The sequence below is a fragment of the Macrosteles quadrilineatus genome, unplaced genomic scaffold, assembly GCF_028750875.1.
Source record: "Macrosteles quadrilineatus isolate MER2022 unplaced genomic scaffold, UCM_ALF_1.0 Scaffold_2__2_contigs__length_208266976, whole genome shotgun sequence".
NCBI lineage: Eukaryota > Metazoa > Arthropoda > Insecta > Hemiptera > Cicadellidae > Macrosteles > Macrosteles quadrilineatus.
The window spans coordinates 67360747-67386424 of NW_026542595.1; the positions used below are offsets into that span (position 1 = coordinate 67360747).

At 36.0% G+C, this 25678-nt stretch overlaps 2 protein-coding genes across 2 annotated transcripts in view; both read left to right on the top strand.

The window, feature by feature from the left end:
- Positions 1–25678, top strand: part of LOC128987856 (soluble guanylate cyclase 88E-like) — a 283796-nt gene that overhangs the window by 21650 nt on the left and 236468 nt on the right. The gene's annotated exons all lie outside the window — the stretch shown is intronic.
- Positions 10783–16092, top strand: LOC128984364 (uncharacterized). The gene has a single exon (XM_054403673.1). The coding sequence runs from the start codon at positions 10783–10785 to the stop codon at positions 16090–16092; it is 5310 nt and encodes a 1769-aa protein (XP_054259648.1).

Below are 25678 nucleotides of genomic sequence, written 5' to 3' on the forward strand. Positions count from 1 at the left end.
TCCGAAAATTCTAATATCCTCTACCAGGTGAATTATTTAATGAACATTGTAGGCCTATGACATTTGTTCTTCCCCATAGAGATGAAATGATCAAAGAAATAAATCAACAAATCATGTGCTACAATTATTTGGTTTCTATGAAATGAGGACTAGCCATAATTCTAATTGCTGAGCTTAATGCTAGGAAATGGGAAAGGTTTTTCTTAGTAAACAATTTTCAAAACAAAAGGCCCAGATTACAAAAGCAGTTGCCTAAACTCAGTGGCTTACCACCTAACCATCTCCATCAAAGCCCTATATGTTTCCTAGCGAACTCATTTGGCAAAAGAGATTTTATTTTTAAGAGTTTGGTGGAATTCTGACTTGTTATATTGTTACCCAAACGAACTGGATATTTACCTCTCATCCACAATAGCATTAATTTCCTCACTACTCCTAAACATATTGAGTGCATGTAATCGTATGGTAAATTTGTGACTATTTTAACATCTTTGATCTGCTCTAAGATGGAAATACCACACGATGAATTTCATTTTCTCGTAAGTAAAAGTTTTCATCGTTGCGGGGTTCTGCGTTCTTTTCTGGAAACACAACCATGCCCTCAACATTATACTCTTTTAGCAACACATTTGTCGCAGCCATAGAAACCATTATGGTTTTTATTATTTTTATAAATGCTTTGGCTGGTGCGTCACATGTAAATGCTGGTATTTCAATGACGAAATGTTGATTGTGAAAAGTAATACCATTGTCTAAAACTTGATTTGCTTCATTGACAAAATCAAATAAAAAATCATTTGAACAGTAGGCCTATTTAACGCATTTGAATTGGCTTCCAGAGCTGTTAGGGAGTGGAGTCTCATTAACATTGATCTGCAATTAATAATTAGGACCTGGAATTAATCTAGTGATTGGAATATTTTTTATTGATTCAATAATCCTAATCTCAATTCCAAAATGAAAATAGTTACCAGGAGATACAGTAGCCTCGCAAGGCATATAGCACAGAATACATTGAAAGAATTCGTTCATCATCTATGTTTTGTATTATAAATACATTTTACACAGGATTTTGTAAAAATGTAAGGGAACAACTTGGATAGTGGTTCTTATGGTCAAAGTAAGAAAATAAAAACAAGATCAATTTACATGCATTTGGAATAAACATAAACATTATGTCCTACATATTGCTTCTTTCAGCGACTGTCTGTCCGTATGAGTTTTTTTTACAAAGAAACCCGGCCAGAACTTCCTAATGGTTTTAGTTTTATTGACATGCTGCAAAAACATTGGTAAAAAATTGAAAAAATTAGAAACCCTAACAAATTTTCTAGTTTTATTTGTTAAAATAGCCCTCAACTGCCAAATAGTGACTATATAATTATTTCCAATTTCATCATAGCGGTACAAGTTTTTAAATATTCTGCATTTTCGGACCCCGCACCTTTATAGAATTTATTCTTATTTTGTACAGAAATAAAATTTTTAATCAATAACCATTTTTACACAGAGCGAAATATAAATATGTATTTATAAACTTTCTTCTTACTTTCAACAATCAACCACCAACCAAATTATTTCTCCAAACTTTTTCAACGCCCTTTGCATTTTTTATGAGGAAAAAAACGCGAATGCTACGCGGGTAGGACCTTTAGACGAAATGTTAGATGCACAACCCGGTAGACAGGTTTTTAATGAAATAAACAATGACGAGACCATCATAGGAGAAGGTGGGGTATTGCCTGGTCAGGTTTACTCGCCCAAGTGATTTACAGGGGGCCCAAGGTACATGAAGGTTCAGTATTAAAATGCAATGGCACTAGTTTCCCGATTGGGATTTCCAACTTTCTTTCTCACCTTCACGTACAGTGCTACCTGGGAAGAGAATAAGAAGGCTTGTCCCAGAGGTAGTGGCAGAAGTGATCCTAGCACTGCGTGTCGTATTTTTCAGATAAAGCTATTGGATCTTCTTCGTTACCTTCGCTCTGGAACTATGTTTAGCCGGGTGGTCTACATAGTATACGTAATTGAGATGTAGATGTGAGGAATGCACATATCGTCTTCAAAATTGATGGCAGTGGTCCGGTACAGACGGTAAACATCGACGCTCTCATTCGTGCCGACATCCTATCTGAAGATGAGGTGACGGAAGACTTAGAAGTTTGGTGTTAAGGCACATGGTACATGGCCCTTGCGGCCCAAATCATCTTCCAGACTTCCCGTGCTGGGATTCTGTGAAGAACCACTGTACCAAATATTTTCCGAAACCTCGCGTTGACGAAAGGGGCTTCGTCGTATACAAACGAGACCACAGCAATGAAGGGATTATCAACACAAGAAACAGGTCGATTACTGTTCACGACGGATTGATTGTTCCATACAATCCCGCTTTGCTCTTAAAGTTCGAAGCCCATATAAATCTTGAAGTCGCTCCAAATCGACGGGTCATCAAATATTTGTTTGAATAATGAAGGGGGGCTCTCTTTAAAATGTCACTGTCACCCCGTTGAGTAAGCAGGATGACGAAATTGAAACCTATGTCACCAAAAGAATGGTTGGAGCTAGGGACGCTTGCTGGCGCTCATTGGAGTTCCCGATATCCAAGATGGAGCCGACAGTCGATTGTTTGCCAGTACATCTTGAAGGCAAACATAATATATACTTCCGACCTACGGACTATAAAACGCGACTGTCAATAACCTTCAATGCTTATCACTTACTTTGACAGACACTTGATCCCATCTTCGACGATATTACATATCAATCACTTTATGAAAGGTTTGTGCTACAGACACGGCGGCCTACGAACACCCAAGCAACGGTGTATAATCATTCAAACGGTACACACTTAATCACTCCTCGTCAGCGTAGTGAGAAGGTGTGTTTTGGGGTTCACCCAACCGAACTGAACAATACTATCTCTGGCTTATTTTGATGGTGTTGCCTTGCCGTGGGTATAGTGACATCTCGTCTCGTGGAGGGCCCGAGTGCACATCATTCCAGCAGGTTGCTCGCAAGCTTGGATTGGTCGAAAATGACGACGAATACAGCTGTGCACTTCGAGAAGCATCATAGTTCATGGTTGTATTAAGACTTCGATATTTTTTCGTGCTACTGTGCAATATGGGTGCTCCTGCAGCTTTATTATGGGACGCCTCTCGTAGCTTGCTGTGTGAGGACTACCTCGAGTGAACACCTTCGAATCCTGGGATGGCAGAAAAGCTTGCTCTCATCGACATAGATCGAAGCTTACGACGACATCTTGTTTAGTTGGTCATGGACTTCCTGACGTGCAGGACTATACAACTGAATTGGGACGCAAATCGCTCATTTACGATGTAAACCAACAACGGGAGTATGTCGACCTCTGGGAGCCACGGTTATCAGCGAACCAAAAACGTGTATACGATTACGTCAATAGTTTGATGTGTAACCAGTGCTACGAGTAAAAGCAGTATGGTTTTCATTGATGGACCAGGCGGTTATGGCAAGACCTTGCTGTTAAGCGTCGTTCTCGCCTACGTTTGGAGCTGCAATCATGCACTTGCAGGGATCGCGGCTCAAAACATGTCTGGAATTACTGCTCACAGTATGTTCAAATTCCCACTGGACCTGGGAGATGGATCTGGGTTTTAGAATATAACCAATGGCACTCAACGAGCTGAACTCATAAGAGCTTAACGTTTGATTCTATTTGACGAAGCTCCTATGGCCCACAGGTTCATCTTCGAGATCCTAGATCTATCTCTCAGAGATCTTATGAATTCTAATATACCATTTGGTGGTAAAGGCATACTGTGTTCGGGAGATTTCCTGCAAATTGCTACTGTTGTTGCTAGAGCACGTACCCCTCGAGATATTGCGTCCGTTTCACTGCGAGCGTCTTACTTGTGGCATCATTTCAAAGTTTTCTAACTACACCGCAGAGAACTGTTGGCTGCAGTGAATATTCTGAGTTCCTTCTCAGGGTGGGTGATGGAAGAGTTAATTCTTTTACAGAAAAGAACTGCGACGGCTGTTTTCTTATTCCACTTCCAAACGCAAGGTATTTGACGTCCCTCGGTCAGATTATTGATTTTGTATTCCCGGCAAGTGATCTAATAGATCCCGACCTAGTTGCGAGGCGTTCCATTCTATCGACTTTTAATGCCAACGTCAAAGAAGTCAACGAAATAGTTTTAGATTCTTTGGGTGGTAGGCTGTGCGAGCTTAGAAGTGCCGATTCTGTTGAAGTGGAAGCTGACGACGGAATGGACGTCGACGTACAGCTCTTGAATAAGGCAACTGGGAAGGGTGTTCCAGATCACGTCCTCCGTCTTAAATTTGGCTCTGTGTGCCTGGTAATGCGAAATTTAAATATTGCCGATGGCCTTGTGAATGGTACCAATGTCATCGTCACCAACATTACTAACTTTTTAATTACTGTTAGGCTACCCGGAAAAAGAGAACCGATCTGAATCCCTCGGATACAATTTATGTTTCCATTTGTAGAGGGCTCACCACTTAGCGTTCGACGTCGTCAATTCCCTTTAATGTTGGCTTATGTCATTACGGGACACAAGAGCTAAGGCTAAACAATTGACCGCGTTGGAGTAGACCTCAGGACAGATTGTTTCAATCACGGCCAGCTCTATGTCTTGCTAAGTAGGGTGAGAAACCCCGACGACATCCTTTTATTGGTCCAACCACAAAGAGTCAACGATGGAGTTTCCAACGCAATGAAAATTGCATACGTCGAACTCCTTCTTTAAAACCTTATCCAGACTTTGCGGTAGGCTAGGGGGCCCGCAGTAAATAAAAACTCCCCGTCGTGATTAGAGTACCCCGGAAGTACGATAGGGTAACTTCCTTAACAAAAGTCCCCGTGGATTTATATTATATAAATGTTGTTATTTGTTTGACGTAAGTGTTATTTTTTGTAAGTTTTTGTGTGTTTGTGTTTTTAGTGTGTTATGTGTGACTGTTTGTGGATTGCCGACCAAAAAGAACCAGTTTCGCACCCAGTGAAAACTACTATTCCGTTTTAAATTTAACCTGATATAACATTATGTGTTATTAGAACAATTATTATACTATAGTTTGGTATACAGGGTGATTGATATAAGTGTGCCAGCCGTTTTATTCGAAAACCATAAGAGATATCAAAAAAAGTTAAATGGTAAGTGTCTTGGACTTTTTATTTAAAAAATTGTAGTAAGGTCGAAAAAATTATTTTAGCCGCCATTTTTCCAATATGGCCGCCAACTTTGATTTTTCTTACGGAACACCCTGTATTTTATGATGTATTCTGGTAGAAAATGTAATTTTGAGACGGTTTTATTCTTGTGATTTTTTTCATAAACCTAACCGTTTCAAAGATAATAATGGTTTAAGTTGTGAAATTTTGAATGGTTTTCGAATAAAACTGCTGGAATGATTGCTTAGGCCTTTATCGAAACTCTTTCTCATGCAGAAATTTCAAAACTTTAACCATTATTATCTTTGAAACGGTTAGGTTTATGAAAAAAATCACAAGAACAAAATCGTCTTAAAATTACATTTTCTACCAGAATACATCATAAAATACAGGGTGTTCCGTAAGAAAAATCAAAGTTGGCGGCCATATTGGAAAAATGGCGGCTAAAATAATTTTTTTGACAATTTTTTAAATGAAAAATCCAAGGCACTTACCATTTAACTTTTTTTGATATCTCTTATAGTTTTCGAATAAAACGGCTGGCACACTTATATCAATCACCCGTATATTCAAAGAAACATTCAATTTAGAGCGGTAATCAAAATATTAATATGTACTGTACTAACCTCAGATTTTCTTGTGATGGTCCAAAATACAAAATGGCTGCTTTCTTTCTTTGAAGAGATGTAAGGTGAGTGATTCTTTTCTCAATTTTGGGCATCAGGGTTGCTAGCCCAAAGCCCATTTTAAACTTTCATTTAAAAACCCTTAATCCCTGACCCATTTTACCCCATGATCCATTGAGCTCAGGTCTCCTTAACCTCCTCCAAGGGTAGATGACGACCGTTTCGGTGACTATGTTGTCTTCTCCATATCTTTGCAAAGAATAACAAGCTTCTCTCATATTGAGGAAGTATAAACGCACACCGTAAAATAAAAATGTTATCTTCGTCAACTACTTTAGCCACAGGTATGCTATGCTCGATTAACATGTCCTTGAAAATACATAGAAGAAGAGTATTTATTTTACATATCAACGGACAAACTCCATTTTTACATTCATGCAAAAAAACAAGATGGAAAAAAATATTTATAACAATAATATAGCATTAGCTCTGGCCTTAGTGAAAATCGTGAAAATACATGCATTTAGATATAAAGAATGTACACAATGATTCAAGTGTACGTAGAAAGGTAGATGTGAATATGCGAGTATTTGTTCGGCGCTAAACAGTGCATTGATTGACATGACATAAGCAGAGACAGACTTGATACAGAGCACAGTTAATGGTAGTTTCATAGATGTTATAAATTTATTTTAAGTTAGTAACAAATAAAATAAATATAACGAGAAATTTATTAAAGGAAATAATTAGTTCATTTTGATGAAATGGTGGAGATTATATCTATTAATCAGTAATTAATTAATGGTCAATAGGTACTATTTACGGTAGGTCTAGTAATCGTCTATTTTATCAGTTCTGCGGCTACTGTATTTTAAATACATATCTCCCTTGTATATTATATTTGCCAATACTGTAAGCTGCTCAGATTTGCTATCAATGTGTCCACCAGACCATGACATATCTGGTATGCGAGATGTATGGAGAATGTGCATCACCAGGACGTATACTGTATAAATCACCAAACACCATCCTCGGTTGTGTAGTATTCATTCACTTCACATTGTAAACACACATTCACTCGATTACGTGCCGGAAGCGACCGTGCCAGAAGCGACCCAGCAAAAATCGTGCCAGAAGCGACCCTGGTAGTAGCGTGAGTGCCACTAGCGACCCATTGTTTGATAAAGGGGTTTACAATGTTTTGTTCAAATCGGTGTTAATGGCTTATAAACAAATCCTATTCTTGTTATAGTAATATGTACCACCTGGAAGAGCCCAATATTCGCCTAAAGAGCTGTTTTAGCATCTCTAGTTACCAGCTGCTAGCATAGACTCGAATTATGTGTGGTAACTTAATCAAACAATTTGTCTTGAATTTTTATCATTTTATAAGAGCCAATATAATCAATTAACTTATCTTTTCTTTATTTTTCAATTTATTATCTAAATATGTAAATATGAGATGGTGGATGTGTGTTTATATAGGTCTACTACTTAATCGCACGGGAACCACTCAAAAGATCTAAATAAAACTTCACATGGAGGTAGTTTATCAAATATAATCAAAATAATGTTTATTTCAGTAAGTAAAATACTATGTTACAATACTTTGTCAGTGAATATTTTATAATTATGCCATAGTTATCTAATAATATACTGACATAGTCATTAAATATGAAATCCCCCTCACATAGGCTACTGTCCGTGCGTGAGAAATTTCCTCTATCAGTAAATAAATATTCTAAATTGAAAAAAAAATAGATATTTATAAAACACTAGCTGGCCCGACAGACGTCGTCCTGCCCTAATGTGGTTTTATGTCAAATGCTTGTTCATTTTCAAAATTCAAAAAGCAGAAACCATTCGAATCGTCAAACTTTGGATTTTTGCTACTAGCCTGTTTGGAGATAGTGGCCTCTTGGAGTTTAATGAAGTTAAATTATTGTTAACATATTATGTTTGGATTAGGATTTGAAATAGATAGTTGGACTCTTTCTTCAACGTCCTGCCTGTTGTAAAGCGTAGGCCTAATTACAACAGCTTGTTTTCATTTGACTATTTTATTTCATTTCATTACGTTTAAAATGGCCCTCCGATGTTTATAAATGATTCCTTCCCTTCCCCCAAATTTACTGCATAATAGAAGTAATTGTATTTCCAAAACATATTTTGAAACTGAAATGAAATACTGAAATTGATCTTTAGGAAATACATATTTCAGTTCAGAAAACACAGCCAATAAAATAGGGACTTTCTTAATAAAAAATCAAACAAAGTTTTATAAGCGTTTTAATTTTTTGGGAGTTTTTTTTATTTAAATCATCAGCTGTATAGATAGCTTCGTCATTATAAATATATAGAGTTTTTCTACAATAAATTCCTACCCTTTTCTTGCCTCATATTATTATTTTTGAGTTAGTAGAGTCTTAGTCATTTTTCGTGATAGCAGGTCAACAACATCAGGGGTTGTAAGCTGCCATACTAGACTAGAAACCTCAAAATCTTCTTTATTTAGTTGTGCTAGAATACTCTTTTCCATTTAGGGAATAAGCTATTACCGTAGGTCTCATTGAAAGACCTAGACCCGGGACCTATTTTATTTTTCGTTTTGATGCCCCGAGAGAGCAAAAATACCATTCGTAAAAATATATGTAATTTGTAATTTAAGTAATTTGGTTATAATTCATTTCCATTCTAGCTCCTGAGCTGTAATATTTAATGTGATAAATAGGTTTACATACCTTATAATCCGACAAACAGCTCAAATAGTAGGTTGTTTACATGTTTCGGCTTGTATCCACCATTGTCAAAACATTGCAGTTGGAAAAAAATACTTATCATTGTTTACTAATGTCCATAAACTTTCACACACACATACACGAACGAATAAAAAAATAAATAGGCCCATTACAATAAATGCACCTGGAGTCTACAAACTGTTATAGTTTGCTTATTTTATTTATGGATATGTGTTGGTAAATGTATACTCGTATGAATTATACTATACAATTTACATAAAAGACTATTATTTCTTCCCCAAATGGGAATAAATTTAGTCTGCAGGACTGCTGCGCAGGAGTACTTTGTTATGTATTTAATGTGACAGCAAATCGTTTAAATGGTTTTATAGTGAAATTCTGTTTAGTTTTTGTTAAGAATATAAGTTGAATCGGCGTTAATTCATTCTCGCCTCCCGCTCCAAATTCTTGGGTCGCTAGCGGCACGGTAGAAAATTGGTGGGTCGCTAGCGGCACGGGTCGCTTCTGGCACGGTCGCTTCTGGCACGACACCATTCACTCTAGGGATAAATGATTTTATGTCACATTATACCTAGTTTCAAAATTTACTACTTTCTATTTGCTTGGATGAATTTAGACCCCGTAGGTTGTAGTTTATTGTTGACTAGCAACAGTACCCGTTGTGGTTAAATACAACGGGCTCTAGTAAAATAATGGTTATGAAACCCATACACCACTTTACTCACTAATATTAATGGTACAGATTAAGCACATAACATTAGAATCACACACTTAACATACAATAAGGAACACTTTTTAAACACAAATGCAAATTGTTAACAACAACATTTATTCAAAGAAAACTCAATTAAATAACAATATAACAATAAGAAGTTAAATTATCATGTTTCGTATGATTAGATTATGCATACTGGTAAACCAATTATTGCCATGCTATCTATACAAATTATTGGTTTTCTTTTCCGAGTTGGGTTAGCTCTTCTACGATTCTCATAATTTGGCATTGAACTAAAGGACGTACCAAAGATTTTCTATCAAGCATCGGCATTCATTTTGACCTATATTTCAAGTTATGCACAAACTGCCTCCCAGTACATTTTTTATGGGAGTTAAATTTGTTGTTTTTTTTCGAGTTCGTTTGGCTCTTCTTCCCGACCGATTTTCATAATGTTGATCTTAAAAATAAAGCTGTGCAAGCACATATTTATCATCAAGCATTATCATTATTATATCTTATGTGTTACTTGACGAAAAAATAAAAATTTGATTTTTTGATTTTTTACTTCAATTAAAGATGTATTGCAGCAGTTCTAATAACATTACCCAATATGTTTTGGTCTAAAAACCTTTATTGAAATACCAGCTTTCATTTGAGCTATTGATTATTAAGATACTATCTAAAGCACACTGCTGAATCACGAATCAAAAAATAATTGTAACCGTTTTAGTACTTGACTGCAATCAATCATACATAAATTAATTTTTTTAAAGTTATTTTATATGTCTTGGTCTTAAAATACTTCTAGAAATAAAGGGTTTGATTTGAGATATCGAAGTTTTAATCAATTAAGTTAAAGATACTGTATCGCTAAATACGAAAACATAAATTTGATTACATCTTGGATATGGAATTTAGTCTTATATATATATATTTACTCAATTCTAATTACGTTATTCTACTTTTTTTGACCGAAGAACCTTCAGTGAAATAGGGTGAATGCACCACATTCCAACCAGTTAAGACTTGTTAACTTTACAAAAATCCTGTAAAAATTGTTGCAAAATCACCATTTACCGACCACTGTTCAGTAAACTTTAACCATTCATATTATTTAACACTCTATGTTTTATTTAATGTACATCTCTTTTCCTTGCAACTAACATGTGTTCTTAATCAAATTAAATTATTCTCTATTGCTAACACATGTTGTGTATAAAAAAGTAAATAAAAAACAGTGCTTGTTCTCCTATCCCAAAAGTGTGTTCATTTTTTCTCCCTCTTATAATCTCCATTTCATTTCATTCTCTACAAAAACATTCATTGGTCCTAATCGAGCCGGATTTTGAATTTCAGTCTTTGGATTCAATTTTCAGAACACTTTCAAGCTATCGAAATATCTTTATTTTATCATTCAATCTCTTTATGTTTCTCCCCACTCTCATAGTGTCACAAACTCTATCTAATTCTTAGTAAAGTTTCACTCCATCTGTTTTGTCCAATATGGCTACCAGATCAATTTCACTCTCAAACTTCAACAAATCAACCCTTCTCATACAAAATTCTTTTGAAAAGATTCTCAAATCTGTACAAGAGCTTGAAACACTTTCCCCCTCAATCTTGTCAGTGATACAAATCAGAACTTTAAACAACTTCTCGAACCAGTTAGAAAAGAAACATGAAGCCTATGAAAATTACCTGGAAAGAGCCTTGGAACATATATCAGAAGAATTAGATTTGGATGCAGTAAGTGACACTGAAGACAAACTGCGACTGCTATTCGTCGAAGCCAAGTCTCAGATTGAAGCCCTTCTCCAACAGCAGCCGCAAGATGTTCCAGAAGAAAGTAAAGATTCAACAAGAATTAGTGACATCTCAGCTTCATCATCTGCTCACGTAAGACTCCCAAAACTAGACCTCATCACGTTTGATGGTTCTCCTCTACAGTGGGTAAGTTTCATCAACTTATTTGACACTAGCATCCATCTGAATGAAAGCATTTCAAACGTCACTAAATTTCAATATCTTCTCAGCGTGCTCAAAAATGAACCACTAAATCTCGTAAAAGCTTTCAGTATCACTTCAGCCAATTACTCAATTGCCTATCAGCTCCTCAGAGACAGATACCACAACACCCGAAGGTTAACTACACTTCACCTCAACAAACTGATCGACCTACCGGACATTTCCTCTACCTCAAACAAATGTCTCAGAACGTTCCTCAACTTGTTTTATGAACACACAGAAGCACTTAAAGCTCTTGACTGTGACATTACTTCTAACTCTAACCCTCTGTTGTCCACCATACTCTTACGAAAACTAGACAATGACCTTCTAAAACAACTAGAGGCTTTTAGAATTAATATAAAATGCGAAACACATTCTCTACCAGAAGTAGTCGAAATAGTCAAATTTCTTAATCAAGAGTGTAACCAAATGGAAGACGCTGTGTTACATACCAAGTTTGCTCAAAGTACGAACAACCACAATTCAAATTTTAAACCCAAATCTTTCACATCCAAGCCCTCTTTCATTCAAGCTCAGAAAGTTACAATGGTCTCTACTCCAACTCCATCAAATCAAGACAACTCAAAAAATCCTTTCTCATTTCCCTGCTTTGTCTGCTCATCAACTGGCCACAAGGTTTATGCTTGTCCTAGCTTTCTCTCTCTTTCTTCAAATGAACGTTTTAAAACCGTAAAGGACAACAACAGATGTGTCTCTTGCCTCGGAAAACATGATGTTAAAACATGTAAGTCTAAAGCATCTTGCTTCAAATGCCACAAACGTCATCACACCTTACTTCATTTTGAACATGACAAGACATCTCAAGGTTCTACATCATCACAACCATCAACCACTCATGTTTCGAATGAAAAACCTACCGTATCTCTTTGCTCACAGGAAGCCAGTCCTGCTAATCAAATCCCTAAAACTGTAATTTTAGGCACAACACTGGTTAAAGTTACTGCTCAAAATAACGTTTCTCATGTGTTCAGAGCATTGATTGATAGTGGCAGCATGTGTGATTTTATTAGTGAAAAAGCTGCTCAACTACTGAATGCACCTCGTTTCAAATCCAACTTACAAGTAGTTGGTCTTTCTCAATCTCCAACTCTCACAAAGGGTATTGTGAACCTCACTGTTAACACACTGGCAGGAAAATTAGTTGCATCCAACCATGAAGTGCACATACTTGATAAAATATCTGTCAATCTCCCTAGATCTCAAATATCACAAAGAGTTCTATTGAAAGTAAAACCTTACCCCCTTGCTGATCCCAGCTTCCACTTATCAGGGCCCATTGACATGCTGATCGGAGCTTCTCTCTTCCCTCTTCTTTTAACGAATGAAAACTATTCTCTCGGCCCTAACATGCCTAACATGATGGGAACTCACTTTGGCTTTGTTGTTATGGGGAATGCACCTTGTTCAACCGATTCCCAGCCTGCCAACACTCCATCCATCTCTCTGCTCTCAACGGTTGACAACGAATTGCATAACTCTCTACAGAAATTTTGGAAATTAGAGGAATTATCTGTACCCTCAAAGATATCGGTTGAAGAGCAACAGTGTGAAGATCTGTTTAAAGCTACCCACTCTAGGGACGAAAATGGCCGTTACTTAGTTCAGCTACCATTTAAAGAAAATCATCCACCTTTAGGATCTTCCAAACTCATCGCAGAACGACGTTTTCACTCACTTGAACGACGTTTTTCACTCTCTCCTGATTTGTATAAAGCTTACTCTGACAATATAAATGAACACATCTCTCAAGGTCATATGGTAAAACTACCTCATCTAGATATCAACTCTCCTCACTATTTCTTGCCACACCATGCAGTTGTGAAAACATCCAGTACCTCAACTAAACTCCGAATCGTTTATGATGCAAGCTGCAAAACCAGCTCTGGAATTTCCCTCAATGATTCTCTCATGACCGGCCCTAAATTACAGACCAACATTTGTGATATATTTCTACATTTCAGAACACACAATATCGTTTTCACTTGCGATATTCGCCAAATGTATCTTCAAATCTTAATCAAACCTTCCGATCAACTGTTCCAACTCGTCTTGTGGCGTGACAATCCCTCTGAAGATATATCCACATACAAACTCACTCGAGTGACTTTTGGAGTAAATAGCTCACCCTACTTAGCGATTCGTACCCTCCACCAGTTAGCTGAAGACGAAGGTAAAGACTTCCCTGAAGCAGCAAATGTCTTGCGCACTCAGACTTACGTAGACGACATTGTAACTGGAGCAGACACGGTAGATGAAGCAAAGAACCTTCAAAATCAACTCATTCAACTACTCAACCGTGGACACTTTGAACTTCGAAAATGGACTTCAAATTCTCCCGAGCTTCTTCAGTCTCTTCCAGACACTCATAAAGACTCTCCAGTCTTTCTTGAAAATACACCTGATCCCCATTTCTCAATTCTTGGCCTACACTGGTCTCCAGACTCGGACAATTTTTCATTTCATCTCAACCTACCGCCAAAAACACTAACTAAACGTCACGTTCTCAGTCTAGTCGCTAAAATATACGATCCTTGTGGATTTCTTAGCCCATGTACTATGACAGCGAAATGTTTTATTCAACTTCTCTGGACGACCGGTCTACAATGGGATGAACCTCTCACTCCAGAACATAGTGCAATTTGGAGTAACTTTATCTCAGCGATACCAGCACTTGCAGACATTCAGATCCCTAGAGCATTGAAAATCTCTCCAAATTCTAGTGTTGAACTTCACGGCTTCTCAGACGCCTCTGAACGTGGGTTTTCAGCTGTTGTCTATGTACGATGTTCCCAACCCAACGGAGAAGTGACTACACGTATGGTTTTATCTAAAACTAGAGTCGCCCCTCTCAAGAAGGTGACTCTTCCACGATTAGAACTCTGCGCTGCCCACTTATTAGCTCAACTCGTAAACTTCTGTTGTTCTTCATTCAAACCCTTAATTTCACTCAACCAATGTTATTTGTGGTGTGATTCTTCAGTAACCTTGACATGGCTTCAAACTCCATCTTACAGGCTGAAAACATTCGTGGCTAACAGAGTCGCCCAAACACAAGAACTTGTCCCCTATCACTGTTGGCGTTACATCCCTAGCAAGGAAAACCCTGCTGATTGTGCTTCAAGAGGTATTCTAGCCACTGAGCTTGTGTCTCACCCCCTTTGGTGGTCAGGGCCTTCTTGGCTTTCTCTTCCCCCTTCAAACTGGCCTGATGTAACTTTTTCACCTACAGATATCTCAACATTAGATGAAGTAAAACACACTCCTCTAACTGTACTTGTGTCAACTACCACTGAATCTACGCTGACCAATCTTCTCATTAAATATTCTTCATGGGAACGACTTCTTAGGATTTTTGCTTACGTCCTTCGTTTCATACACAACTGTAAAGGTTCTGAAAAACGCCAAGGTTTCATCTCAACACAGGAACTGAAAGACACAAAATATCACATTTTTAAACTTGTACAAAAAGAAGTATTCACAGAAGAAATCAACTGCCTCAAACGGAAATCATTTTGCTCCACTCGTTTACAACGTCTTTCACCTTTCATTGACTCATTTGGATTATTGCGTGTTGGAGGACGTCTTTCTCAGACATCACTTCCTGAAGATGCTCGACATCCCATTATTCTGCCAAAAAAGCATCATGTGGTAAATCTTCTCATTGACCACTACCATATCTACAATCTTCATTCAGGCCCTCAGCTTACTCAAGCATTACTTTACAAACATGTTTGGATACTGTCTGCCCGTTGTGCCATACGCTCTCGTATCCATAAATGTGTCAGATGTTTCAAAGTCAAACCTAGAAATGTGTGTCCTCTCATGGCTGATCTCCCTCAGTCTCGTGTAACTCCTGCTCGACCTTTCCTCCACACCGGCATAGATTATGCAGGACCTTTTACTGTAAAAATCTTCAACCTCAAGGCAGTGAGACACATAAAGTCATACTTTTGTACTTTCATCTGCCTCGTCACGAAAGCTGTACATTTGGAAGTAGTAACAGACCTAACGACTGAATCTTTCATTGCTGCAATGACTCGATTTGTATCTCGCAGAGGACATTCTTCCGACATTTACTCGGATTGTGGGTCCAACTTCATTGGTGCTGACTCTACCCTACGCAAGATTGTTGAAAAATCTCTTTATTGTCAAGACTCCAAACGGAAGATTCAACGATTCTCTTCACTTAAAGGCATCAATTTTCATTTTAATCCACCAGCCGCTCCGCATCAAGGAGGATTGTGGGAATCGTCTGTAAAGAATGTGAAACATCATCTCCGTCGAGTAATGGGAAACTCAGTCTTAACACTCATTGAATTCATCACATTGTTGACCCAAATCGAAGCAATGCTCAATTCCCGACCACTGACACCTCTTTCAAATGATCCTTCGGATCTCGCAGCACTGACTCCCGGACACTTCCTGATTGGTGCACCCCTCACAGCAGTACCTGAACCTAATCTCCTGACAGTTCCTGAAAACCGTCTCAAGCAATGGCAGCTAGTTCAAGCATTTCATCAACGCATATGGCATAGATGGCACCTAGAATACTTAAACAACTTGCAACAACGTACCAAGTGGACTCGGAAATCAAAAAATCTTGAAGTGGGTGACCTTGTTTTGGTACATATGGACTCACCACCTCTCTCGTGGCCTCTCGCTCGAATTACAGCAGTTCATCCAGGGGCTGATGGGGTTGTGCGAGTGATAGACTTAAAAACATCAAGTGGCAACCTCAGAAGATCTGCCCACAAAGTGTTTCCCCTGCCAACTGTGGATTCGTGAACTGTTTTTGTTGAATCCACTGGGGATTCAAGGCCCCCGGTATGTTCAGTAAACTTTAACCATTCATATTATTTAACACTCTATGTTTTATTTAATGTACATCTCTTTTCCTTGCAACTAACATGTGTTCTTAATCAAATTAAATTATTCTCTATTGCTAACACATGTTGTGTATAAAAAAGTAAATAAAAAACAGTGCTTGTTCTCCTATCCCAAAAGTGTGTTCATTTTTTTCTCCCTCTTATAATCTCCATTTAATTTCATTCTCTACAAAAAAATTCAACCACTTTCGCCAATTAATTACTAACCAACTTGGTGCCATTTTCCGACCAGTAAATAATAAATGATTAAATATCATCTAATACATTATATACCATCTACTAAGACCTTTTTTATAAAATTCACTCCAACAAAGGTATTAAATAAGGCTTGAACAGTTTAAAAAAACTGTGGGCAAACACTTAAATAGGCTAGGTAGGCATACGATACAAAACATTATTCGCCCATATTTTAGAAGACTTAAGTTCCTCTGTGGGTGTAGGAGTTCTAGGTTCTAATAAGTCAACAATGTCTTCTATGTCCGAGTGATCTTTTATATCTGTCAGGCAATTATTTTCTTCGTCCTCTTCAGGAGATGAACTGCGCTCTTTCTTTTTTCTTTTCTTTTTCGATTGTTCTTGTTTGGCTTTTTTCTCTATTTGCTTTCATCTATGTTCTTCTTCTCTTACTTTTTTCTTTCGAGTCTTTTTCTTTTATTCTCTTCTTTCATCAATTTTATCTTCTTTTGGTTTTGCCAATATTCTACCCAAGCCCCAGCCCCTACTGCATCTGGAAGTTTAAGTTTTTTCCAAGTTTTCCCCTGCTTTTTTACTGGAGACTCATCAGAGGGCCACAACAGATAGACAGCAAAAGCTGGGCTAATTGCTTTTGCTCTAAATTTACTTGATTTAGGTGTGGTACAGGCTGAATTTTGTTTAGGAACAGAATCTTCTTTAACTTGTTTTGTCTCTTTAGTTGGATGATCGTTTTTCTATTGCTGGTTCGCTTGAATTGTGTCGGTATTGGAGTTAAAGTCATTCACTTCATCATTAAAAAAATCAATCATGGTGGTCAGTACAGGATTGCTACTTGTTACTGATATGTCAAGGTAGCCATCGAAAGCGAGATCACCGGATTGACACCCATGTTCCAGAGGAAGATCAGAATTGCTCCTGTGCAACAAATCAGCATTATTAGCTGTGCTTGGCAATTCAAAGTTAACTGAGTTTGGGTTCTCTTCTGACTCATCTTCTAGTGGTACGTTATTGTGGCAGCTACAAGATGGACCTTCAAGATGACTTATCTCAGGAGTTTCGATAGAATGCCCTTGTGCAATGCCAGTTTAGTTCAAAAGTAATGAAGTTTCTCTAGCATGATCAGATGAACTTAGATGGCTAGAGCTAGAGCCTCGTATTTCATTATTTCACGTTGGCTACCGATGGCTCATATGAGCCGCAGGGATTCTCATTTTATAGACCAGCTGTCAAAATATCGGTCCGTTACTGCAGACCAATATATATTTATATATTTCTTACCCACAGACCAAAATGTGATTTTGGTGAAAACGTAATGTGCATAGTGTAAAATAAGTGTAATTCATAGTCAGAGAATTATTTTTTGCTCTAATAACATAAAAATAAATTTTACATGGCAACATTACAAAAAAATGAAAGAGGAAAATAAAAATGACAGTATATATAAAACACCATTATTTTATTGAGAGTAATACATTTCTTTGTTATAAAACTTCACTTCAAAGGAGAACAATTACAAAATAACATTTACTGCTATTTCTGTACTGGAGTCTACAGTGAATTAGTTTTTGTGCCATTCTGCAAAGCAGGGTGTGGGGCAAAGTCCAATAAAATTTTCCTTTTTATCCTTGCAAACACTGCATTTATAGACTGTTTGGGTCCTCTTGTTATTTCTGATCTTGCATTGACGGCATCTCAGTCTATTATTCATCTTGATAAGTGAATGTTCACTTGCTCCGCTTGGGCGACGAGGGATTGCAGCAGCCAGTTGAATATATCTGGTTATTACTTTGTACCGGAACAAAACATAAGAAAAGGTTGTTCCTGTGATTTTGGAATGTCATGTCCATTCCACAATGCTGCATCGACCAAATGAAAAAAAAGCTTCAAGTACCATCTCAGAGATTTTCTAGGCGTAGAGAAGTATGCGATCATTTGATCGCTTCTGTCGATTCCGCTCATGTGCTTGTTGTAATTTTTTACCATCGAAGGAAGTCCTGGTCCATTTGTGGTCGATATCATCAGAGCGTTTCTTTTGTCCTTCCATTTTAAGACAGTAGTGTCACCTTTCTGGCGGCTAATGTATTCTCCTTTGTTCAGTTTTTCATCTACAATGATTCGTGGATTTCCCGATCTTGCAGCCTGCAACATACCACAAATATTGGTTTCGTTGGCCATCAGATGTTACGTTAGTTCAACACTGTTATAAAAGTTGTCAAGTAACAGTGAGTGACCCTCGTGTAGGTAATCTTGCATTAGACATGTGGCCACAGAAAATGTGTGGGATTTCTCATCCACAATCATGATCCCTTTTCCGCAGTATACTATAATATTTAATATCTACCCATCATGTGTGCACAGCTCATATAACTTTATGAGCATTTATTGTACCTGGGCGCTTGTTCTTGATGTATTGGCGGAATGATAGTCTTCCACGCCACAATACCATCTAAGTGTAATTACATTTCAATTACTGTGTTTTGTTTTCATTGTTGTGTTATTAGATTCACTGTTCAAACCAGAAACATGTTTTGATGTTCTTCATTCTATAAATCCTTTCATTAGTGCATTTTGATACACAAGAATCTGTTAAATTTCCATTTTTATGTTTTGTATTTTCATTGTCTGGAGGTAAAAAAATCCAACAACAAATTAATAACTACTATTTGTTATTGTATTACACAAACCTTAGGAGCATATTTTGAGGTGCTCAATTTTAAACATTTATTTTGTCTCGTAGTGTTGTGTCCTTTTCTAAACTTAAACTGATTAATTACTCTTTGTAAAATATGTTTCTAAGACACTTAACAAATATATCTTAAAATTGTGTTCTATATTTATATCCTTGATCATTATAATGTTTTCTATCATTAAAACTAGCCTACACGGTTTAGAATTTAGTTACGAATTAAAGAGCTAAATGTTTTGTCTTATACGAAATAACAAAAAAAAAACGTGTACACTCGTTTAAACTAACTTGGTTATCATGGGAAATGTGAGAAGTGGTTATAACATGTGTCAGTTTGGTGACAAATGTTATGAAAACTGAGGAGACATACGACGACGATATCTGGTATCTAATGGTGACACAAAGCTACCTCGACCCTCCTTTGTTGTAACATACTTGGTCTTGACACAGAAAATGTAAAAGGTGGCAGTGACTTGTCACGGTTTGGTGACATTTGTAGTTTAAACTTATATAGTTGATAGCAGCTGATAGTTCCAAGTCACTTAATTTGTTTATGGGATTTGTGTTTTTCTACTTCAAAACCTAGTGAATGTGTGAATTCGTTACTTTTAGTTAAACCATATGTTAATAAAGAAATGTAGAATTTAAATGAATAACAAATGAGGTATATTATGTTTTAACATGCTTATTGATTGGTGTTTTTGTATGATTGTATGGTAAATTTTACAAATATCACAATGAACTTACATTTTTAATTTGTTGACATTTCTGCTAATATAATTTGACCATTTACTTATTTCTTATTGTGTATCGTTAGTTGTACACAGTCTCGGACTATGAAAGTGAAAGAATAATTTGAATGTAGCATTGATAGTTTTAATTAATTTTCACATTACTTATTTATAAATGGCAATATAAGGTAAAACTGTATAAAAGTAATATTTCCTAGGAACATTTTATATCTCTAATTTAATTTGTGAAGTTTAGGGGCTAATTCAACGGCAATATAATGTCACTGGCTTTTTTTAGTTAGCATAAAGATTAACTATTGATTAGTTTAAATATGATTTATTATAATTACATATAACAAATTGTTGTAAATTTAATTTTTTCCTTTTTTTGCACAATGGAGTTCTAATTTACAGTAATTATTAGATTAGTATTTTATTTATTCACATAACCTATCTGTTTATAGTTACTTCATAAAATTGAACTGCCGCAGTTTCTTAAATTAAAATTTAAAAAAAACTGGTTTCAATAGGAGAGATTTTCACCAGGGGAAATGTCGAAGTAGAATTGGGAGGTAAAATGAAGATTCCTTGTTAGCGACGCTCGAATCTGGCACATAAAACCTTCCTCCTTTATGTTAGGAAAATCTTTGTATCGCTGTTGCGAAACCATTTACTTTATTTCTAGACGTCTACAACAAGGCGTAACATTCGCCTACCTCAACATTCTTACATTTCTGACTGTGGAGGACTTGCATGGATTTAACCGGCAATATGATAGGGTGTCCGTTCTTCTAATTTTTATTTTTATTCCCAGTTTTAAATGTAACTTAATGTTCTACTTTATCCTTATATGTTGTGGTTAAACAGTATTTTTGACCAACCTGATTCCATATATATGATTAGTTTTATTTTTGTTTGAAAATATTAAAATTTACTTCTACATTTCCATTTAAAATGTCAGGAATTTACGGTACCTAAATGCATATTAAAAAATGTTGTACTGAAATAAGCAAATTAAATTATGAACTTTTAAAATTTACGAGACGGAAAGTAAAGTAAGGTCATTAGTAAGTTAAAACCCGCGTACTCTGTTTGGCAGAGAGTGTGCTTTTCAATATTCCCAGAGCTTCCATTGTGTTGAAAATACACATTCTCTCTTCAATATTCAAACATTGAGCATTTAACGAGTACGAGTTTTGAATTCTTTAAATTTTAATATAACCTTTTATTACAAAACAACCACATGGATTTTTTCAGGCATGGCAGTGTTGCCCTTTCGTAATAATTTAGTTTATCTTGAATGTTATAAAGTATTATCTTTTGTGTCCAATACTCAATGCTATTACTCAATTAATTAAATCTAGATGAGTTTCAAGCTGAATTTAAGGATATTTTAATCCTTCCTGTATACATAATGGACTCTTTTAAGTTGAGTTTTGTGTTAACGTGATCCCTTGGGTTAGCTTATCCATGACTATTGTGGAACTATGTCCATAACCTATAATGTTAAAAAGTGTGAATGTTAATTTTGTGTGACTCTTGTCTGAACTATTTAAGTCAGAACTATTAGTATTTAGAACGGAAACGAGTGGGTACTTTTTTAGTAAGCCACATGATAACATAATAGTATAAAACAATAAATACATATTATGCTTCTAGACCAGTTATACACTTTTCTCACTTTACTATATTTAAGACGAACATTTTTACTAAACATTAGCTGTTATCATTTACACAGAAGTCCAATTTCATTTTCATGTATTGTGTTCATTTTATATCCTCCCATCTGTCATCTCGTTTTCTTAAAATTGTTCCATCTTTATTTGAACTCTAATAAAGGATTTATTAAGGAGAAAATTAAAAAAAAACAATAAATTTAATGTTCACATGTTAATTTTTGTAGTGTACTTGTTTAGGGATACATTTTAATTATATTTAGCAAATAGTGTGTGTGTTTGTACTAAGCTATTAACATTTTGATTATATAATCACACCGTATAACCTTCTCTGTAACAGTAAAACTATGTATTTATAACAATAACTATGTTGATTGGTAAATCGAAATTTGCAAAGTCTGCAGATTTGCTTTGACTCTCTACGCTCATTCAAACTCGAGATATTCACTGGAATGTGATATCTGTGTTTGTACTAAGCTATTAACATTTTGATTATACAGGGTGTTGAAAATGTCTGGAACCAACATTATATCTCGTGAGTGGTTAAAGAAAAACAACTGATATTTTGTGTACGGATATACTATGGTTTTACCTATCTTTTGGTGCCTTATGAAAATTTTTACCACTTATAGGGAACGTCCTGTGGAGGATGCAGTAATAAGTTTTCATTGAAGCCTATGGTAAATGATACATCATTTTAAAGGCCATTTTTTTCTGAGTAAGGAGCCACAAGTTTCATCTCAAAAGGACCACCCTAGCGAAAATGGCGACTGTTTGAAATTTAAAAATTCCGTTCCCTATAAGTGGTTTTTTAAATTTCAAACAGTCGCCATTTTTGCTAGGGTGGTCCTTTTGAGATGAAACTTGTGGCTCCTTACTCAGACAAAAATGGCCTTTAAAATGATGTATCATTTACCATAGGCTTCCATTAAAACTTTTTACTACATCCTCCACAGGACGTTCCCTAGACGTTTCATAAGTGGTAAAAATTTTCATAAGGCACTAAAAGATAGGTAAAACCATAGTATATCCGTACACAAAATATCATTTGTTTTTCTTTAACCACTCACCAGATATAATGTTGGTTCCAGACATTTTCAACACCCTGTATAATCACACCTTATTACCTTCTCTGTAACAGTAAAACTATGTATTTATAACAATAACTATGTTGATTGGTAAATCGAAATTTGCAAAGTCTGCAGATTTGCTTTGACTCTCTACGCTCATCCAAACTCGAGATATTCACTGGAATGTGATATCCTAGACTGTGGATTGTGCGGAGCTGGTCTAAATTGATGTGAACGTTAAAAATTCATTTTATAATTTTTTTTTTAGCTCTAACCCATAGTTGTTGCTATCGAATGCTCCTTGGTTCTCGTGGATATTTATGCATCTGTTTTTTTCTTAAATGGTTCTCGGTATTCTTTAGTTGTTAGTACTCACACTTCTGAAATGCTTATATTTTAACATTTTTTAACACAAGTTTTAAATCGAGCATCAAATTTTCTTAATACGACTTCGCATACTAGTTACACAATAGTTATTTGTGTAACTAGTGCAATGTGTCTAATGACGATATCTATTAGGTGTTATCACTTTGGACATCAACATCTAATAAACCTCTTATCAACGTTTATATGTCACCAATTTAACGTTGTAAAGACGTTTAATAGATGTGTGTTTTATGTCTAGTAAACCTGAGTACCCACATCTCTAATAGATATCATATGGACACAAATGTATGGGCGGTAATGGGTGGACTTCCAGTGGCTGCTATTGTATTTCCGAGACTGTGCAGTTTATGAAATTCATTTTGACACTCTCTGAAACATAACAAATAAAATCAATCAAATTCATAAACCCACGTATAATTGTTTTATATTTTAATCTAACTCGTCTTACTTATAAATAGATTCTTATGTATTCATGTTGTGGTACAGTATTTTAGTGGCGTAGGCAAATATATTTTAGTTCCATGAAAATATATTTTGGGCACAAAAGTACAAATGTATCAATCTACATACTAAAATCTATTCAAGCAAAATAATGTTTTTAAATCCGTCCAATAGAAACCCCGTCAGGTCAAATTTAGTTTTTCAAAACTGAGGTTAAATTTTGTTTAATAAATTTCAATGTTACACATTGAATTGGTATGCTAGGAAGAATATTGTGTATTTATATGCTATATAAAATTTGACTAGGCGATTTTTGTAAAAAGCAGTACTTAGTGCCCTTTTGTAATTCCTGATATTGCATTCAAATATTTACTTACTGAACATCGCATCCTTTATCTTTAGCTTCGTAAAAGGATTCTTCTGCTTTAAACCATAAAAACTGAAGTACTGTGCTGCCTCATCTGTTAGCAAGCTTTTAAGCATCCTTTTTGTTGCCTCTTTGGGGGTAATTCCTCAAATTCTGGACTATTGGTTGAACGAGACGAGAAAAAAAGTTATGTATTCAAGGCATTCATCAAAATATTAGCACGCAAGAAAGGTTGCGAGTGGAGCGAGCTGGTCTAGTTGTAGAGCGTGGGACTTAAGAGCCCAAGGTCCCGGGCAATCACCAATCGATTTAATTGCCGTGACTTTCTGAGACTAGCCCTAAGTTATGTTTAAAACAGTTCCAGGCTAGAACCTAGCGTCCTAGAATGTGAAGGTGGGACAACAAAATTATAAAAAATAGCATCCTCGATAACGGTGAAGCAGCCTTAAAAAGTGTTCATAAACAATACACACATTTCTCTTGATACAATAGGATCAAATTTTGGGTTGCTGCAGATTATACGGAGGCCAACATAATAGGACTGTCACTGTACAACGCTCTGGTTTTGGTTAGGTCATAATATATGATTTCATTTTAAAGCTGCGGAGCAGCATGGGCCCTATAGTTTTAATTTTCTTTAATTTACTTGTAGTTGACGAAAGTTTGCATGTAAAACAGAACTTTGTATCTGAGGTACGTTGGATGAATGAAGACGTTATTTATTTAGTTGTTCATAGCCTTATCATCATTAGATCGGCTGAAGACGGTATTCTATACTGGTGATGCTGTCTGCTATGCTTAGTGCGTAATTATGTTACAAATTTTTAGAGCAACTGGTTATTTCCCTAAATGTATAAGTATTTTGTCTAAAATGTAAATTTACATTGAAGGCCTCTGTATTAATTTTCCTATGGTATTATTAAATCCATTAATACTCACTCGTAAAAAAAAACACGTAGTACTGCGTAATTGGTCAATGTGAAGATCACCCACATAGTTAGGTAGTCGTTGACGGACATAGTACACTGAAAACGATTAGTATCTATATTAGGATCTGTAGGTATTAGTTTTATTTTTGGCATGAAAAATATGTTCCCTTTGCCTACTCCAGTGATTACTTCTAACTTTACACTTTGACATACCTAATACAACCAACCGTACTCCATTAACTAATCCAGAGCCTTAAAATTGGGAAAAAGTTTGTTTCAGCTTTATAAATAGTATACATATTACAGTACATACAGTCATACAGTCATATTACCATCATGCTTTAAATAAAGTTAACCCACATGTTTTAAAGTAAACAAAGCAGACATGACCTAGATTCCCATGCTATTTAAATGTGAATTATTTTATTCAACAAAGAACAATTATAAGCACAATTAAGAAAATGAATAATTTTTCCCAAAATTTAATGTCCTGACCTTTAAAATGAGACCTCTCCCAGCTTTCTACGGCCTCCCGTTCGCTCACAATTTCATTTTAAAATTTTGGGCTTACGGAATTAGATATACAGGGTGGTAAAAAAGTCCCTGGACAGTTAATTATTAAAAGAAATAATGCAGATAGAGCTACAATACTTGGTACTAGTGAAGACCTTTAATTTGATGTGCATATCGACCTATGATTACGTTAACAATTTTCTTCCGATTCCTAGGGCTGTGCCCCCTGAGGATAAAGCGTATAATAGCAATGTAAATTAAATGAATCTTTGAACAACTGTCATTTTGTGCAGGGTCAACCTTTTGAAGTGCGGTTTGCGGCATTGTATTTTACTAAAGAAGACCTTTAATTTGATGTGCATATTGACCTATGCTTCCATTTAAGATTTTCTTCCGACTCCTTGTAGGCCGTCCCCCTGAAGAGTTATTGGATCACTGAATATGTGTTAAAATAGAGTTTTATGCCCTATAACTTTGTACCAAGTATTGT

What these genes read in the sequence shown, in the direction of transcription:
- LOC128984364 (XM_054403673.1), top strand. Translation starts at nt 10,783, where the DNA reads ATGGCTACCAGATCAATTTCACTCTCAAACTTCAACAAATCAACCCTT.